General features: G+C 38.2%; 1 protein-coding gene across 50 annotated transcripts in view; it reads right to left on the bottom strand.

Moving 5' to 3' along the window:
• MAP4 (microtubule associated protein 4) overlaps window positions 1-20,963 on the bottom strand; it is a 199,713-nt gene that overhangs the window by 97,930 nt on the left and 80,820 nt on the right. For all 50 annotated transcript variants that reach the window (XM_025988942.2, XM_025988995.2, XM_025988934.2 and 47 more), the window contains one exon: window positions 11,791-11,856. In XM_025988942.2, the coding sequence (XP_025844727.1) occupies window positions 11,791-11,856 (66 nt within the window). The remainder of the gene's footprint in view (window positions 1-11,790; window positions 11,857-20,963) is intronic.

Raw genomic sequence — 20,963 nt, 5'->3', positions numbered from 1 at the left:
TTGCTTCCACCTTTTGGACATTTTGAATAATGCTGCTATGAACACAGGTGTATAACTATGTCCAAGTCTCTGCTTTCAATTCTTTCAGGTATATACCCAGAAGTGGGATTGCTGGATCATTCAGTAATTCTAATTTTTTGTAAAACTTCCAATCCACTTCCTATAGCAGTTGCACCACTTTATATTCCCATCAATTGTGCACAAAGGTTCCAGTTTCCCCACATCCTTACCAACACCTGTTATTTTATTTGGATTTTTTGGAAAATAGTCATCCTAATGAGTGTGAAGTGATATTTCATTGTGGTTTTGATTTGTATTTCCCTAATGATTAGTGATGTTGAGCATATTTGCATATGCTTATCCCTATTTGCAGATCTTCTGTGGGGGAACTGTCTATTCAAGTCCCTTGCACATTTTTAATCTAGTGGTTTGTTTATATGTTGTGGAGCTATAGGTGTGTTTTATATACTCTGGATATTAATCTCTTATTCAGACATATATTTTATGAAAATTTCCCGCATTCTGTGGGTTGCCTTCTACTGATAGTGTCCTCTGATGCACAAAAGTTTTCAACTTTTATGTGTTCAGTTTACCTATTTTTACTTGTGGACTGTATTTTGGTATCCTATTCAAGAAATTACTCCCAAATCCAATGTCACGAAGCTTTTGCCCTATGTTTTCTTCTAAGAATTTTATAGTTTTGGCTCCTATGTTTAGTCTTTAATCCATTTTGCGTTAATTTTTGCATATGGTGTAAAGTAAGGGTACAATGTCACTCTTTTGTGTATGGATATACAGCGGTCCTAACACTATTTGTTGAAATCATTTGACTATATTTTCAAGGATTTATTTCTGTGCTTTCTATTCTCTTCCTTGATTTATAGGTCTATATTTATCTGAGAACCACACCATTTTGATTACTGTAGCATTGCAATGAAGTTCTGAAATCAGGAAGTGTGAAATCTCCAACTTTATTCTCTTTCAAGACTGTTTTGGTTATTTAGGGTCCTTTGAGATTGCATATAAATTTTAGGATAGATTTTCCTATTTCTACCAAAAAATTGGTTGAATTTTAAAAGAAAAAAATCATCTTTTGAAAATGCATTTAAATCTTCCTACCAATGACTGACATTTTGCTGCTGCTTTGGAAGCTCCTAGAAGCTCACAGTTTTAGTAATCATTTGTAAATATGCTTTTATCCACAGCCTAGAATTTTTCAAAAGGAATTAATCCATGAGCACTATAAAAACCATGTAGGAGTTAATTATTCAAATTTTTCCTTTACAACATTAGAGCCCTTGGGACGCCTGGGTGCCTCAGCAGCTGAGCGTCTGCCTTCAGCCCAGGGCATGATCCTGGGGTGCTGGGATGGAGTCCCACATCAGGCTCCCTGCATGAAGTCTGCTTCTCCCTCTGTCTAAGTCTCTGCCTCTCTCTTTCTCTCTCATGAATAAATAAAACCTTTAAAAAATAAAACATAAAACATTAGAGCCTTAAAATACATGAATTAAAAACTAATCAAACTGAGAAATAAAAGACAGTTCAACAATGATTATTGGAGACTTCAAAACCCCACTTTCAATAATTAATAGAACTAGAGAGAATACCAATAATGAATAGTGGACCTGAGCAACATTATAAACCAACTAGACCTAACAGATGTTTTATGGAACATTCCATGCAACAACAGCAGAATATACATTCTTCTCAAGTACACATGGAACATTTTTTACGACAGACCATATGTTAGGCCATAAAACAAGCCTGAATATATTAAAAGGACTGAAATCATACGAAGTATGTTCTACAACTACAATGGAATGAAATTATAAAATGTCAACAGAAGGCAGTCTATGAAATTCACAAATAGTGGAAATTAACAACACACTTAAGTTACCAATCAAAGAAATCACACACAATTAGAAAACAGTTTAAATGAAAATGAAAACCTAAGACACCCCAACTTATAAGATACAGATAAAGAAGTGCTTAGAGAGAAATTTATAGCTGTAAATACCTACATTAAAGGGAGGGTTTAAAAATAAATCACAAATCAATAACATAATTTTCCACCTTAAGAAACCAGAAGAGGGCAGCCCCAGTGGCGCAGCGGTTTAGTGCTGCCTGCAGCCAGGGGTGTAATCCTGGAGACCCAGGATCGAGTCCCATGTCGGGCTTCCTGCATGGAGCCTGCTTCTCCCTCTGCTTGTGTCTCTGCCTCCCTCTCGCTCTCTCTGAATAAATAAATAAATAAATCTTAAAAGAAAAGAAAAGAAAAGAAAAGAAAAGAAAAGAAAAGAAAAGAAAAGAAAAGAAAAGAAAAAAGAAACCAGAAGAGCAAACTAAGCCCAAAGCAAGCAGAAGAAAGGGAATAATAAAATGAGTGAAAATAAATGAAGTAGAAAACAGAAAAACAGAGAAAACTCAACAAAACCAAAAGTTGATCCTTTGAAAAGATTGACAAATTTAACAAATCTTTAACTGTGCTGATCAGGAAAAAGAGACAGGACTGAAATTACTGAACTCAGAAATCCAAGAAGAGATATCAACACCAATTTTATGGAACTAAAAGGGTTTATAAGGGAAAATTAGAAACAGCATGTCAACAAAGTAAAGTTGAAATAGCCAAATTCCTTAAAAGGAAGGAACTACTGAAACTGATTCCAGAAGAAAAAATTAGGATGGAAAATTCCAGAACTAATTTTTGTGATTAGTTCTAGTTTCTAACAATTAGGTTCTGGAAATTAGTTCCATGATAGGTGGAATTCCTTCAAATTTCCTTCTATAGAATTCAAGAACCTCATTCCTTATGATAAGGCATAAGGAGAGGAATCTTGTTGAATTAACCTCTTGGTTAATTAGACACCTCGCGTCCAATCTTACTTAAAAGTCCGTGTTTTACTCTACCCAGCTGCATGTAGGTGTGATTTGATTGCCCTTTATTTCAACCGAACCAGAGTTTTCTGCCTAGTATCATTTCTGATGCTAGTGATGAGACATCTGCAGGCTGGCCAGAAAAAGTGCCAGAAGCACAACAGTTAACCAAGAAATGGCACAGGATTAAGGCCACTTTGTCCACAGAAGTGACAAAGTTAATAATACTTCATCATACTGGCTTTTCCTCTTTCCAATTTCACTCTTCCTAGCCCCCTAGGGGCTTTGTTTCATGGCATGCCTTTGTTTCATGGCATCACTTCTCAAAATAAACTACCTACATACATACAAAGACCTTGCCTTGACTTGGATTTTCTACTAGAAAGTAGTGCCTTAAAAATGCCATTATAGGGACGCCTGGGTGGCTCAGTGGTTGAGCATCTGCTTTTGGCTTAGGTCGTGATCCCATGGTCCCAGGATCGAGTCCTGCATGGAGCCTGCTTCTCCCTCTGCCTCTGCGTCTCTCATGGATAAATAAATAAAAATCTTAAAAAAAAAAAAAAAAGCCTTTATAGGTCCATTCCTTCCAACAGCCTTTGTGATGCTTCATTAGCACTTCGAAGACCCATTGTGATATGACATACTATGGTAGAAAGAATACAGGGCTCATCAGCCTAGGATCAGTTTTGAGCTCTATTATTAACCTAACTTCAACCTCTTCAAAAGAAAGAAAAATATACTGTTAACACATTCCAAAAAAGTTTACAAATTCTAATGTATTATGCAAATAAAAGTAATCCTTATTATCAGAAAAACCAGTTTGAGTCTACATTCAGGTAAAAATACAAAGTCAATTTACAGAAGCTGGGTGTGAATATTAGTTCTTTGAGTAAAACTCCTCCGGCCTCTGACAGAATATGGCTGTATCTGTGACGCTTTAATTTATTTTTAGAAAGGAGAATGTATTCATAATTACTTATGAAGCTGCAAATGAAGAAAAATATTCTATTATCTACATATGCCTTTTGGCATAAGGTGGAGTTTCATTCCATAAAGAGAATCAAATCATATAAACAAAGTTATGGCTTAAAAAGTATAACAGAGTAACAGATTCACTCAAAACAGATTCACTCAACACTCAGGAAGAAGCTGTTCTGTCTTATTCAATACCAAGCTCCAAAAAGAAACTAAAATAGGGACACCTGGATGGCTCAGTGGTTGAGCACCTGCCTTCAGCTCATGTTGTGATCCTGGAGTCCTGGGACCGGGTCCCGCATCGGGCTTCCTGTGTGGGGCCTGCTTCTCCTTCTGCCTAAGGCTCTGCCTTCCTGCTCCCCCTCTCATGAATAGATAAATAAAAATCTTTTTCTTAAAAGAAGAAAGAAACTAAAATCAAATGGCTCACTGTACAATTAAATGCTCTGTGCACAAGCTGGTTTTCAAGGCAGTCCTAAATATCCACCAACGGAATGTAACATATTGTATTAACGGGTGTATTGTGGAATTTTCTGAGAAGTTTTACGTTTTTACCAGAAAACCATGAACCAACAATAAAACTTCAAGAAACATTAGGTGTTTTTTTTTTACTGATGTGTCTCCAACATGCATCTCATATCTGGAAAAAGAAAGAAAAAAACCAAATCTTTATTTCCAGGATTCAAGGAGCAGGAAAGGAGAAAGGATGTCTTGCTGTGTCTACATCTAGGAACACAGTGTCAGCTTTATGTTTGGGTTTCATTTATAAGTTATGTCAACTTAGAGGAGGGTTATAATAACTGTTTAGAAACTCTAACATTATAGATTTGTATTTCTTCTAAGAGTTCACATTTTTGGTTTCTCAGAATTTTTCTAATGCTAAATTCCTTGAATTCTATCTGATGCTACAGGAGACAATGAAGAAACACCTGAGATCTCATTTGGATCATTACATTCCAACAAAGCAAAATTTTTTAAAGATTTATTTATTCATTCATTCATTCATTCATTCATTCACAGACACAAGCAGAGGGAGAGGGAGAAGCAGGCTCCATGTAGGGAGCCCGATGTGGGACTCAATCCCAGGTCTCCAGGATCACACCCCAGGCTGCAGGCGGCGCCAAACCGCTGCACCACCAGGGCTGCCCCCCAACAAAGCAATTTTATGTTTCCCTGCAGGCATGACCTAGGGGATTGATATCACATCACATTCAGAACGCTTCTCACAATAAGAGACCACTTAGTCCACTCACAATGGAAACCAGCAGTAACACTGCATCTAGCTTAGCCTCCTTGGTAGCAAAGACATTTACTTATACCACAAATAATTTGTGGTTAAGTCTTATTAAGACTTCACTTTAATGGAAACAGCATCAATATAAAATTGAGGATAATCCACGCTTACATGTGACTTAGAAACAAAGTGGACATTCTGTTCCCACCCCATCAGTCCTGTGTCTTTGTCCAGAATCCTATCTAGCCTCCTAGCTCCACCATATTATGAGGTCTACAAGGGGGGAAGAATCCAATAGTAGCCAGGTTTCATCACAATGGTTTTTGTTGTTCTTGTTTTTAAAAATATTTTTATTTATTTTTGGAAAGACAGTGAGGAGGTGGTGAGGGGGGGAGCGCAGAGGGAGAGAATCCTCAGACTTCCAGCAGAGCCCAGAGTCAGACATGGGGGCTCAATCTCATGACCCGTGAGACCATGACCTGAGCCGAAATTGAGAGCCAGACACTTAACCTACTGAGCCACCCAGAAACCCCTCATCTCATTTTCATGAAAATGAATATACTAATAAGATCTGAGAATTGTCCCCATCTCACCAAAAGGGTTAATCCTAGTGTAACTTGTAAGAAAGTGAGGTTCGTGATTTATAGTATTTAAATTCTTGTGCTTTATTTTTTTTAAATTTTTATTTATTTATGATAGTCACACAGAGAGAGAGAGAGAGAGGCAGAGACACAGGCAGAGGGAGAAGCAGGCTCCATGCACCGGGAGCCCGATGTGGGATTCGATCCCGGGTCTCCAGGATCGTGCCCTGGGCCAAAGGCAGGTGCTAAACCGCTGCGCCACCCAGGGATCCCAAATTCTTGTGCTTTAAACCTAAGAAGAGATTGTGTTAAGCCCTCTTAATAAAAGAAAACCTAAGATGGTGTCTGGCTGGCTCAGTTAGTGGAGCATGTCACTCAATCCTGGGGTGGTAGGTGAAGAGATTACTTAAAAACAAAATCTTAAAAAAAAAAAAAAAAAAGGAGAAAAAGGAGCGGTACCTGGTGACTCAGTCAGTTAAATGTCCGCCTTTGGCTCAAATCATGATCCCAGAGTCCGGGAATTGAGCCTGCAGCTCCTTGCTCAGCAGAGTCTGCTCTTCCCTCTCCCTCCCTCTGCTCATTCTCTCTCTGACTCACTCTCTAAATATAATATAATATAATATAATATAATATAATATAATATAATATAATATATAATTAATATAATACAAAATAAAATAAAATGGAAATCTAAGAACACTAAATTGAGCTTTATTAACAAAAAAAAATGTCTGCCAAGAGGCGCCTAGGTGGCTCAGTCGGTTGGGTGCCTGTCCTTGGCTCAGGCCGTGATCCTGGGGGTCCTGGGATTGAGCCTCATGTCAGGCTCCCTGTTCAGTGGGGAGCCTGCTTCCCCCTCTCTCCTCTGCAGCTCCCTCTGTAGCTCCCCCTGCCTGTGATTGCTTGCACAAATGCGCGCTCTCTCTCTCTCTCTCAAATAAATAAATAATCTCAAAAAAGAGAAATGTCTGCGAAGCTAAAAAAGATGTTTATGCCACGCAAATTACCTTAGGCATAGAATCTTTTCAATGTCTTAATTCAGCAACATACTGCATTCGCAAATCTACCTACTACAAAGAAACACTAACCCAGAATGGGTAGGGAGTTGGGCATTCTGTTGAATTCTTCCCAGTTGCAGCATACTAGAGATCATCAAATAATAAAGTTACAAAACTAAAATGTCATTGAATTTAACATTTTCAATTGATAATTCAGAAGCTATTTTAGGAAGACTGTGAAAATGAATTTTAACTAACCATACATGTAGTATCAGAAGGCATCTAACAATAATTGATATGCCATGAAACTCTTGAGTTAACCACATATTGCTGGTCTGCCAACTGTTTTTCTCATCAAATGCTATACAATATCAGTCATTTGGGCTTCTTAAGTCTTACAAATTCTGGATAAAAAGGAGGTACTCTGAGAATCAAAAAGTGACAACACAGTCAAAATGAAAATGCCTGGCAAAAAGTAAAAAGCCCACACAGTTATGAAATTATTATGAATGCGATCAGAAGCTTAGTTAGACTGAGAACTCATTTCTCAAGAGTCTTTATTTGCCAAACTCATGTCTTATTCACATCATACTTCAATAATTGAGACTCCAACCAAAATCCAGTCTGTTAGGTGTTAATGTAAGATGTTTATTAGTGAAATTTATTTAGCACAATGATCACATTAAAATGTCCCAATATACAAACTGTTGAAATCTAAAATCACAAAATATATAAACTCAGGTACACGAATGAGATTATATAAAATATTATTTGTAAACAAAGTTCTACATCTTCAACATTGGGCCGAAAAAGGAAAGAAAAAAAAAGAGAGAAAGATTACATATAAAAAACATTATATTTCAATAGAACAACCCTGACAGATTGGCAACCTCACACTTGGGTGTGACCACAATGGGGCAACACAGCATTTCCTTACAGAACTGGCTGTTTCATACAAAGCTATATGTGAAACAAAATGAAACATCCAGGAGAAAGAGAGCTAACAAGATATACCACATTTCAGCTGGCTAGTAGTAGAAAATTTCAATTCCATTAAAAAAAAAAAAAACACATATAACGGGGGGAAAAAGTCAAACAAAAACAGCAAAATGGAAATAAAGATGGAATAAATCAAGAAGATGGAATGTGAGTGTGTCCCTTGACCACTGCCAGAGTAGAGCTGCACCCAGGCTTCTCCAAACACCTGTCACTTAGACAAGCTGTAGAGACTAATTAGAGGTGATAGAAAAATGTCATCCATGATCCTTAAAAAGTTAGCATTACCAGTTTTGAAAAGTTCCCTAGCCAAAAAACCAAAACCAAATCAAACAAACACAAAGAGAACCAAAAAACATACTGAACAACTGCACCACAAAGGGAAAATGCTACATTTTATTTGATGGGTGCTCTCCTATGGTACGAGTTTTCTTTCATATTTTATCAAATGCTTAGAAGGTAAGCATCAGCATTTCTCTCTAAAATGTGCCTCCTTTAAGTGTCTTTTCTCCACTAACTCACAGAAGTCATTACAGGGATCAGTTTGAACTACCATAATAGTCTGATTTTTCCAGCTCAAACGCAATTCTGTATCAAGAGAATCTAAAATAATGTACATCTCAAAATCTTCCTCAGAACATCCTGCCAATTATTTATTTTAATCTGAAACAATCAATAAGTTGGTGATTATGATAACCTCCATAATCAGTAAGAGGATAGAAAATTAAAGAGTATTTCACATTCTGAATCTTAAACCAGAACTCCTCTAAGAGTTCAAAACATGGCCCAAGTTTTATATTCTATTTCTAAAAATCCAATCAAAGCTTATTATCTGAAAAGTTCCGCAGTACTTTTCCCAAATGGCTCTTCTAGGTTTTCTAGCTATTAGTGTGGGAAAATGAGGCATAAGAATAAGAAAGTCCCATTGGGACAATCTTCAGAATACACTGAGTATAAATGCTAATATACATGGTAAAAGTCTTCACATGTGGTCCACCAATCCCACTGGCATGCTGGCTGCCCCAGAGGTCAAAGGGATACCAGACATTATCTGAACAGAGTTCGAGTTCAATCTGATAACTATTTATTTCCTTAGAAAACTGGATACACTGGTTGTGGTTCTTCAGTGTACTCTGATGTATTTTCAGTCCCATGTTTTTACAGAAAAAGTTGTTTTCTTTCTGTACCAATATCCCAGTAGCCTAACAATACAGGGTTGCATTTTCTTTAACTTCTCAATTCTTGTTTTGATAGCTCATGACCATGTTATGAAAGTAACTTTGGTTATAAAATTTCATACACAACAAAAGGTGATCAGATTTTCAAGAGAATCTAAGCCTCTAGACAAACCATAATTTCGTCACAGAAACAATTCCAGCCCAACTTACAAATAACAAAAGATTGTTTAATTTGAGGAAATGCTTTTCAATGTTCAATCAGAGCTACTCTAAATTGGAAAACTTTAAATTAAAATAGCTATCATTATTTAGATTTTTAGTAAGGTGGAGAAAAACACCTGAAAGATTACCCTTCCCTAAAAGCAAGCTCATAGAGGGAGAGAGAAGGGAGAGGGAGAGGAAAGGGAGGGTCAGCCGCAGTACTGGTGGACTCAATCCCTTTATGAAAGCACATGTTCTCTTTTGGTGTTAAGAGATCCTGATTCATTTTGAAGATCTGAAAACCAAATGGAAAAGGCCAACTCAAAATATTTAAAGAAAAGAAAAACATGAGATTGAATTAAATGATGAAATGAGTTTTAAAAGAGAACACGAAACAAAAGACCTTAAGATGACCTTTATAAAATACTAAAATTTAAAAAAAGAATTCATCTTGTACTTTGTGCTCACAAAGGGAAAGGAGGTTCCATCAAGCCCTGCAGAGCACAAGAAGAAGCAGGTGGTTTGCTCAGGCATCAGCAGAAATAGGCCCCGGAGAACTACCCTCAGCTTCTTTTACACCGTGTCCAGGAAGGAAAAGCAAAGCTCTGCAAAATGCTGAAGGTTTTAGAAGTGTAACGGTGCTTAGGAAAGATCACTGGCCTGGTGTTGCAGCAGCCCCAGTGTGGAGAGACACGCTAGGCTTCTAGGAGGAGAAAAATAGAAAGGGAGGAAGAAGTAGGAAGAGGAAGGAAAGGGTAGAAAAGCACAGGTCATTAGTAAACAGCAAGTTCAACATGGCAAGATGCTCATAAACCCTTTATAGCTATCAGTGGAGAGCTGGTCTGCAATTAGGACTAGAGACAAAATCCTGAACAAAACAGCAATGGGAATTTTCAAATGGTACTGGGCTACGTGCTCTGCTTTAGTAATGGCCAAATTAGAATAAGGTCACAACATGCTCCAGAAACATGCACTCTCAGTCCCCCTCCCTGTTCCTTCCCCACCCCTGGTGAAGCATGCAGATCTTCAAGCTGTCAAATGCAGAATGCACACATCTTCCCAGGTATGCAAACTACAGTCTAACTGCTGCCATAATGTCACTGGGCAGTTCATAAATATCTGAGTTCTTTTTTGTCACCAGGGAACTAAAAGTCTGAAAACAGTAAGGGCCAGGCTGTATGTTTTTCCAGTTCTTTTTTTTTTTCCCCCTATGCTATTAGGAGTTGGGATGGGAAGCAACCAATACACAGAGTTTGTGCCTCTTTTGGTCATACTTGACATCTTGCTGGAGACAAAATATATTCTAACTTTGATAGCTATTTCCTTTCTGGGTGCAAATGGCACCGGCTCTTTCAACTGGCTCATCCAATCAACCTGCTCCAAGCCTTTCTTTTCCCTGGCATGCCCTCCTGGTTGAAGAATGCTGAACTTAACTCATTTTTTTAAAAGTTCACATTCAAGCTTCTCCTTTAATCACCAGGATATTTCCCTACATGCTTCCTTAAAACTGTATTACACAGATGACTTGGCTTTCGAAGCAAGCACAGAAACAGTCAATAATATAGCAAAGATGATCAAGGAAATAAAAAATTTCAGTTCACAAAACTAGAAGATAAAGTGGCACTTCTGGTTATTTTTATTTTTACCATTCAAAGTAAAGAGTTTCTAAGTTATGAGCTACTAATAAGGATGTCAATGTCACTGGGTAAAAACTACATTTGACACAAATGGAAAACAGCCATCTGTAAATCTATGGTACAAAGATATATACAACATTTCCAAAGGTCAGAGAATAAAGGATAAATCCTGGATTAATTGCTGTTCCTAACAGAAGGCTCTCTAGAAGCCTTAAAAACCAAGAAATTGTATGGCGGCTCAAGAAAAGTCTTCTCCAGGCTGAGGCATGCATACAAGACAGACACTGACACAACCCATACCTAGTGCTTGCCTCCAATGCAGGAATGCCAACCAAATGTTATACCCCAGTTAAGAGCACACTATGTGGCAAAGAACAATTTACTTGACCATTACATGTCTTTTCATTTGGGTCAACAGTGTCAGCCTGATCACAACTGCAAAGTAAGTGCAGTTACTCACAAAAATACAACCTGACTCTCCTACCAGCTACCTAAGAGAAGATTTGCATAATACATTCCTATGAACCCTGCTACTGCTTCGAGAATTCTGCTCAATACAGACACATTGTAGGTCGGGGGCTGGTGCTAGTTATGAGGTGGGAAGCCACAGGAGCTCAGTATTAGCTGATGGGAGTATCAAAGCCCTACCTAGTTCATGGGCTAGGAGTTAGAAACCGATTTCAAAAGTAACAGTTAAACAGGGGTAAAAGTGAAAAGAAAAAGACTGAAGAATTTTAATTTGCAGCTCACAGGTTTCCTAACATCAAGCCATAGAAAGTAAGCTAAGTGCACTGTATAAAAGAGCTGTAGCGGCCAAAGTTCTCCAATATAACATATTTTGATGATGATTAGTTTGTATCTTATTATAAGTGTATTTTTAAGATTGATCCAGCTCTTGTGGATCAAACTACAACCAATAGTCAAGAAAAGTCAAAGGAAATTCACTCTTCTTTTCTGCTGTTGGAGATGTTATATGGCAGATGGCCCTGGATTTGTATACATCCAGCAAGAACAATAATACCCTCAGAAATAATTCTTGTGACAAGAATTCAATCCTCATAGGAGCTCATCAAGGTGTTTACTGTGACTGTTTAGGGAATGCTGGGATCCACTTACCTGCAGTATCATTGCCTTCTATTCCATGATCACCGTTGGCTAGCCCTGTTGGTTTCGATGGAGCACCTGCAACAACCACAAAGGATAATTACTCAAGGTGACAGCGACAGGAAACACAGATTCGACACTATCTAACCAGGTAGAATTCTGTTACTCTTCACAGCAGGAACTTAAAGCAGATAAAAATCTGTCTAAAAGTTAAAGACTCAATAAAAGGAAACCAGAAAAACAGAACAGAACAAAGTCATTCAACTTTATGATACTCAAACTCTACTCTATAGAACCACCCTTCTCAATAAGAATGCTGAAATCTTAAAAAAAAAAAAAAAAAGAATGCTGAAATCTTTTCTGTTCTATAAACTGTCAAAATTACCATTATATTCCATAAAACCATTATGAAGTACCACAGGTTCTATATCTGTGATTCAAATCCAATGCTACAAGGGCACAGGACCATTTAAAACAACTCTCATGGGCAGCCCAGGGGGCTTGGCGGTTTAGCGCCACCTTCAGCCCAGGGCGTGATCCTGAAGACCTGGGATCAAGTCCCACATCAGGTTCCCTGCATGGAGCCTGCTTCTCCCTCTGCCTGTGTCTCTGCCTCTCTCTCTCTCCCCTCTCTGTTTCTCATGAATAAACAAATAAAATCTTTTAAAAAATAAAAATAAAAAATAAAAAATAAAAATAAAACAACTCTCATGGGACACCTAGGTGGCTCAGCGGATAAGTGTCTGCTGTCAGCTCAGAGCGTGATCCTGGAGACCCGGGATCGAGTCCCACGTCGGGCTCCCTGCATGGAGCCTGCCTCTTCCTCTGTCTGTGTCTTTGCCTCTCTCTGTGGGTCTTTCATGAATGAATAAAAATCTTAAATAAATAAATAAATAAATAAATAAATAAATAAATAAATAAATAAATAAAACCAACTCTCACATAAAAAGTCCAGGGAGGGCATCATTATTGCTTCTGAGGGCGAGAATTACATGGTCACCAGTATCACTTCTGGAAGCAGAGAACAGTTTTTGGTTTTGTTCTTTAATATTAGTTATTCTAATAGAATACAGTTGTGCCTCATTCCCTAATAATTGAAGATGCTAAAAGCATCTCTACATGTGTTTTGCCATCCTTTTCTTTAGTGAACTGAATGGTCAAATTTTTTGATCATTTTCATTTGGGTTGTTTTCCTCTTGAGTGTTGAGGATTCCTTATATACTCTGAATACCAACCCTTTATCAGATGAATTCTACAAATATTTCCTCTCAGCTTGTAACTTGGATTTTCAATCTTTTTTTATTTTTTTATTTATTTTTTATTTTTTATTTATTTTTTTTTTATGATAGTCACACACACAGAGAGAGAGAGAGAGAGAGAGAGAGAGGCAGAGACCTAGGCAGAGGGAGAAGCAGGCTCCAATGCACCAGGAGCCCGACGTGGGATTTGATCCCGGATCTCCGGGATCGCGCCCTGGGCCAAAGGCAGGCGCTAAACCGCTGCGCCACCCAGGGATCCCTCAATCTTTTTTTTAAAAGATTTTATTTATTTATTCATGAAAGATATAGAGACAGGCAGAGAGACACAGGCAGAGGGAGAAGCAGGCCCCCTGTGGGGAGCCCAATGGGGAACTCAATCCAGGACCCCAAGATCATGACCTGAGCCAAAGACAGATGCTCAGCCACTGAGCCACCCAGACGCCTCGGATTTTCATTTTAACTTTATCTTTTGCAGAGCAAAAGTTTAAATTTTGATGAACTCTGGTTTTTCACTTTTCCCTCATGCCTTCTTAGGCTTTCAGTGAGGTATCTAAGAAATCTTTCTCTAGAGGCTCCTGGGTGGCTCAGTCGGCTGGGTGACCAACTCTTGGTTTCAGCTCAGATCTTAATCTCAAGGTTGTGAGTTCTAGCCCCACAGTGACTCCATGCTGAGCATGGAGCCTACTTAAAAATCTAAAAAACATGGCAGTGCCTGGGTGGCTCAGTCAGTTAAGCATCTGCCTTCAGGGATCCCTGGGTGGCGCAGCGGTTGGGCGCCTGCCTTTGGCTCAGGGCGCGATCCTGGAGACCCGGGATCGAATCCCACGTCGGGCTCCCGGTGCATGGAGCCTGCTTCTCCCTCTGCCTGTGTCTCTGCCTCTCTCTCTCTCTCTCTGTGACTATCATAAAAAAAAAAAAAAAAAAAAAAAAGCATCTGCCTTCAGCTCAGACCATGATCCCAGAGTCCTGGGATCAAGCCCTTCATCAGGCTCCCTGTTCTGCTTCCCCCTCTCCCTCTACTTGCTGTTCCCCTTGCTTGTGCTCTCTCTCTCTGTCAAATAAATAAAATCTTTAAAAAATAATATATTAAAAAATTTTTTAATATTATTTATTTATTAGAGATACAGAGAGAGAGAGAGAGAAAGAGAGAGAAGCAGGCTCCATGCTGGGAGCCTGACGTGGAACTCGATCCCAGGTCTCCAGGATCACACACCCTGGGCTGACGGCAGCGCTAAACCGCTAAGCCACTGGGGCTGCCCTAAAAATTTTTCAATAAAAAATTTTAAAAAGAAATCTTCAGGGGATCGCTGGATGGCTCAGCGGTTTAGCGCCTGCCTTTGAGCCAGGGCATGATCCTGTAGTCCTGGGATCAAGTACCGCGTCAGGCTCCTGGAGTGGAGCCTGCTTCTCCCTCTGCCTGTGTCTCTGCCCCTCTCTCTTTTTCTCTATCATGAATGAATAGATAAAATCTTTAAAAAAAGAAATCTTTGTCCAACCCAAGGTCATAGGATTTTTCTATGTTTTCCTCTAGAACTCTTATAGCTTTCAAATTTAGATCTCATACTGAGGCGTGTGATACATGATAAATTTTGTATATGATGTTAGATATGGTCTAGATTTTGTTTTGTTTTGTTTTGGGTTTTTTTTGAAGATTTTATTTATTTATTCATGAGAGACACAGAGAGGGAGAGGCAGAAATATAGGCTGAGGGAGAAGCAGGCTCCATGTAGGAAGTCCAATGTGGGACTCCATCCCGGAACTCCGGGATCACACTCTGAGCCCAAGGTAGACACTCAACCGCTGAGCCACCCAGGCGTCCCTAGATTTTGTATTTTTGCATATGGACATCTAATCATTCCTGTATCATTTGTTGAAAAGGCTATCCTTATTCCACTTAATTGCCTTTGCATCTTTGTTGAAAAATCAATATCCATCCATATTACGTGTGGATCTATTTCTGGACTCTCTCTTCTATTCCACTGGCCTATAAATCTCTTCATTTTTCCAGTACTATACCATCTTGATAAGTGAATCTGTACAGTCTTTAAAAGAAGTCATGTAGGTCCTCTAAGTGTTTTCCAAAATTGTTCTGGTTATTGTGGTTCTTTTGCTCTTCTATATCCCGAATGAAATTGCACTGACTATACAGATTAATATAAAGATGTACAACCTTTTCTCAAAGGCTCTAACATTTCAGCGACCTGTCTAGTTCTGCAATCAACTTGCCAACCCAAGAGTTTCCCATGAGTCATTCTCAAGAAGCTAACAGGAGATATTTTTCATTAAGACAAATAAAAATCTAGAATGTATGCTACAAAAATATAAAATGCAAGATTTTACTTTGAAAGACAAGAAACTACACTATCCACCCTTCTGACTCCCACAAATCTGAGGCAGAAATTTTTCACATAAACTCACTGAAAAGATCTTTCATTCTGTTATCTCAGATAACAGAGAAAGAACTACAGAGAACACCCTAAAGAACAAGGGCAGCCCGAAAAGAGAATGCGAATTAACTGGAAGAAAAAGGAAATCAAGGACTGAAAGACAACAGACTTTTTTAAATTAAATACCCACTATGAACGAGGCACCATGCTGGGGCTTCATGTACCATGTTTTACTTACCCAGAGAGATACTAAACGTTCTAGCCCATATTTATGCCAAATATGGGATAGAACATGTTTGGCATAAATTTCCTTTTACTCCCACAAAGTAAACTTATAAAATTTATTCTTTCTAGCTCAAGAAAGAATACATATTTTTAAAATCTGCCTCATTTTAAAATGCAGATTATAAAATAATAAAATAAGATATAGATTACAGGAAAATGCAAATCACAAAAAATATCATCTTCTGGTCATGAGAGTGATAAAATCTTTTTAAACTTAATAAAAGTGACTGTTGGCAATAGTGTAAGAAAACAGTTAATCTCCTATACCACTAGAGGAATATAAATTGGAACATCCGTTTTGAGACAATTTGGCAGTCTATCAAATTTTGAAATATTTAACTTGACAATCCATTTTAGGTATGTAGTTCAGAGAAAGACATAAAAGTACACAAAAATGAATGTTAATGAGATGTTTATTATGGCATTGTTTAAAAAGTAACAAATACTGACAGATTCTCTAAATTGTGAAATAATATGTAACTTTAAAACAAATGAAGTAGCTTTTCATGTACTGAAATGGGAAGATGCCAGGACATAGTAAGAAAAAAATAAAAGCAAATATGGCATAATACCCTTATAAAACACACAAACACACAACACATGCATACACACACACGATAACAGGAAAACTATTACTAAAAAAGTATGGCATCACATTCAAAGAGAATAAATATCACTCAGGGAGACAAATTGATATAACAAATAGGAGACTTTTTAAAAAATTACCTCATTTCCCTCAGAAGGATAAAAGAAAACATCACACATCCATGAAATGAGAACAAGCCCCTAAACGAAGTGAATTATCTAATGACTGAGTAAAATCCTCTTCCAGGTTAGACAGTTTCCAATTCGTTGCTCTCATCAAAATTGAAATAGGTCATAATATAGTTGTCTTCTGATAGGACACTGAAAATAATTTCTAATACTGACTTATAGAATTTTTAACATGCAACTCAAAGAATGGAGGATATTGCCATAATAAGACTTCCATTCCCACATACTTAACTATGTGAATAAACGTTTTTGGCTATTAAGTCTATTAAAACAATAGGAATAGGGGTGCCTGGGTGGCTCCGTTAAGCATCCAACTCTTGATTTCAGCTCAAGTCATGATCTGAAGGTTCTGGGTTTGAACCCCACATCAAGCTCCGTACTCAGAGAAAATCTGCTTGAGATTTTCTCTTCTCTCTGCCCACCTCCCATTTGCACACACACTCTTTCTCTAAATAAGCATTTTTTTTAAAAAAAGCAATAGGATTGAACGCCTGGGTGGCTCTCAGTGGTTGAGCATCTGCCTTCAGCTCAGAGCATGATCCCGGATCCAAGAATCAAGTCCCACGTCGGACTCCCTGAAAGGAGCCTGCTTCTCCCCCTATCTGTGTCTCTGCCTCTCTCTGTCTCTCATGAATAAATAATTTTTTTTAAAAAGGTAGTAAGAATAGAAATTACTAAATCTTCTTTCATCCTAGTAAAAAATAATGATCCAAAGATTCATGATCTGAGAAAAATATTATTCCTCATCATTAAGAAAAACATTTCCTTTTTTCAAAAAAAAAATTATTTATTTATGATAGTCACAGAGAGAGAGAGAGAGAGGCAGAGACACAGGCAGAGGGAGAAGCAGGCTCCACGCACTGGGAGCCTGATGTGGGACTCAATCCCGGGTCTCCAGGATCGTGCCCTGGGCCAAAGGCAGGCGCCAAACCGCTGCGCCACCCAGGGATCCCCAAGAAAAACATTTCCAATCAAATTCAACTTTTATATGGTAATGATTTACCAAAAGTTGTAATATGTGATCAACTGTATACCACTAGTAACTATGATAATAACTCTTCTTCTTGATCAAGTTAATATTAAAAAGCCTTATGGTTACAGGAACTTTTTCTTTTCTTTTCTTTTTGGTTACAGGAACTTTTTAAATTAAACTTTAAGCTTACACACATACTTTGTTACAAAAATATAGTAACAATCAAGAAAAAAAATTTTTCAAGTATAAAAATGTACTGCACAAGATGAAAGTCTATGATAGACCCAGACTAGAAATAAGAGCTCAAGAAATCAAAAGAAGGATTTACATTTCCAATGATAAAGAACAGCTTGTTCATGCATTTTTAAAATAGATGATGAGGAGAATCAAAATGTTATATATTTAGAAGCATTTGGATACACTGAAAAGAGTGGTGTAACTTATTTTTATATGGCAAAAGTAAAACATTCTGAAAATGACATGCTTTACAACTACCACCTTTTAAATATCATCAACCTCCTGGTTGGTATCTCCAGCCCAGAACTGTCCTCTGAACTCCAAACTCCTATCAAGCTGCCTACTGCTCTTCTCAACTTGAGAATCTTCTATGCTGTCATGTAATTCATACTTGACAATTCCTGAAATTACCAGAATTTCTTATATTCCCCTCAAAATCTACTCTTTCTAGAGCCTTCCCAATTTTAAATATGGCAATTTCTTCCTTTCAGTTGCTCATGCTAAAATCTTGGGGCCATCCAGGATTCTTTTTTTTTTTTTTTTTTTTTTTTTTTTCAGGATTCATGCTCCAAAATGTACAAGGAGCAGTTTGGATGGTATGGCATGGGCTACTGCAGGACAGGAGGGGGTTCAAGACAGAACAAGAGGAAAAGAACTGGACAGGTAGTAGAGGCATCTTTTTCAAAGGAACAGAAAAAAAGTAGTAAATGAGCTAGACAGCCAATTGAGACAGGATTTTTTTATTTAAGGAAAAAATTACAGTATGTTTGGTGCTGATGAATAACCCAGCTGAAACAACACAACTGATGAGAGAGAGAAGAGATAACTACTGTAGCAGTATCCTGAGTGAGAGCACAGTTCACCAGTAACAAGTGTTAAGAGCAGAGTAAAGAGCACAGGAGAAGGTAGATATGTAGAAGACGTAGCAGGGATACCATGCAAGAATTTCTCTTCTGACTGAGTCTATTGGTTCTTTGTTGTAAAAGTCTTTGGCTGAGAATATGAACAGGAGAACAAGTGCTGGAGGTTGGAACAGAAAGAAGATGTGAAAGAGTTATCTAGGAAAGTAGAAAACTTCACAAATTCATATGAATTCATAGCAGAGTGCTCAGGTTCAAAGTTCAAGTTTTTATTTTATTTTTTATTTTTTTATTTTTTTAAAGATTTTTTTTTAATTTTTATTTATGATAGTCACAGAGAGAGAGAGAGAGAGGCAGAGACACAGGCAGAGGGAGAAGCAGGCTCCATGCACTGGGAGCCCGACGTGGGATTCGATCCGGGGTCTCCAGGATCGCGCCCTGAGCCAAAGGCAGGCGCCAAACCGCTGCGCCACCCAGGGATCCCAAAGTTCAAGTTTTTAAACAAATGAAGTAAGACTGTCATTTACATTTCTTGAAAACAGTACTTACATGTCTAATAATTTTGCCTTGTGAGTTAAGTGAATCTTTGGTTTTGAAAAATAGCATCTGTAGGACATTAAATTAAGCAGAAAGTATGCATCCATGAAGATGGAATGGTTTCACAGAAAGAACACACGGTTTAAAATCAGGAGATTTAGGTTCAGTTGTGGTCTGTCACTATTAACCAAATGATCAAATGCAACTCCCTCCTGCTTTTCCTTCACAGCCTCCCCTGGAAAATGGGATAATATCTACCTTCCACGGTTATCATGAGGACTAAATCTAGTAATACTGGAGGCAGTACTCTTGCCAATTACATAGTGTTAAGTAAACCTTAAAAACCATATTATTCTCACTGTCACTGATTACAGATTGTTCAACTATAGATTGATCAACCTATAGACTAACTATACATTGATCACTACTAAATCTTTAACTTTGGGAGACCACTGAAATTAGCTTTTGCCTTATATAAAAATCTAGCTTAAGTGACATTAGTAGACTAAGTAATAATTGTGAGTATAAGAAATAAGCAACTTACTAGAATAAAATAAAAGCAAAACAAGGAAGTCAGAAGATAAAACAGAGACTAAGATTCGACATAACACCTAACAGTCTTAAAAAAAAAAAATCCAAGCCCAGGAGAAAATTAAAACAAACATTATAATATAAAAACAGTAAGTTTTATTTTTAAAAAAAATTTTACACCCCCCCCGCCCCCCCCCCCCCCAGGCGACACTGGGACCGTCCGGAGCACGTGGCCACCCGGCCCCTATTTTTTATTTATTTTTTATTTTTTTATTTTTTTTCCGCCCCCTATTTTTTAAATTTTTAAAAAAGATTTACTAATTTCAGAGAGAGATAAAAGAGTGGGAGGGGCAGAGGGAGAGAGAGTCTCAAGCAGACTGTGCTGAGCTGGGAGCTCAACCAAGATCTTGAGCTGAGCCTATACCAAGAGTTGGATGCTCAACTGACTGCACCATCCAGGCGCCCCAACAATTAGGTTTTATTTTATTTATTTTTTTAAAGATTTTATTTGTTTACTCATGAGAAACAGAGAGACAGAGAGGTAGAAACGCAGGCAGAGGGAGAAGCGGCCTCCACACAGGGAGCCCCACGTGAGACTCGATCTTAGGTCTCCAGGATCATGCCCTGGGCCAAAGGTGGCGCTAAACTGCTGAGCTACCCAGGCTGCCCAACAATTAGGTTTTAGAGTAGGAAAGAGGCTCACTGTGCATTACTGCCTACACCCTAATTCAAAAGATACAACACAGCCTTCGTTCACTGACTAATTCCTCTAGAGGAACACCTATCTCATGAAATGAGAACTTTCTCAGCTAAACACCTATAGCACTGAAAGCACTACAAATTTTTTAGACTTAATCACACACTCTGAGAAATATAAATATTCAAATTTACTGTTTTAAAATCTCTTCTCTTACAAGTGATTTCAGAGTCCCAGAGCTGGTAAGCCAATTTGGCAGAGAAGATTAGTAGCAAGAAGCTGAGAGGGCATGTGTGCTGTGAGAAAGACAGACACAGGACACAGTGAGTCACTCTGGGCAAAATGCGGGGGCCTGGGGGGGGGGGTTCAGCATGATCTCAGTGCAAGGGCACCTTATTGTGAAAAAGTCAAGCCTGTTCCAACACTGCCCTCTGGTGGCCAATAAAGTTGGCTGCAATGCTCTGTGATAGAAGGCCAACCAACCAAACAAGAAACTTTGCAGTATCTAGTTATCATACTTTTGAGGACTTACTTAGTCCCTTGGACCAATGTTTTTCAATCTCGGGTGCATCAAAGTCACCTGCAAGGGCTTTTTTTTTTTTTTTTTAATTTATGAGAGTCACAGAGAGAGAGAGAGAGAGAGAG

The sequence above is a fragment of the Vulpes vulpes genome, chromosome 9 (assembly GCF_048418805.1).
Source record: "Vulpes vulpes isolate BD-2025 chromosome 9, VulVul3, whole genome shotgun sequence".
Taxonomy (NCBI): domain Eukaryota; kingdom Metazoa; phylum Chordata; class Mammalia; order Carnivora; family Canidae; genus Vulpes; species Vulpes vulpes.
The sequence above is the reverse complement of the archived record's forward strand: the minus strand, read 5'-3'. Positions and strand labels throughout refer to the sequence as shown.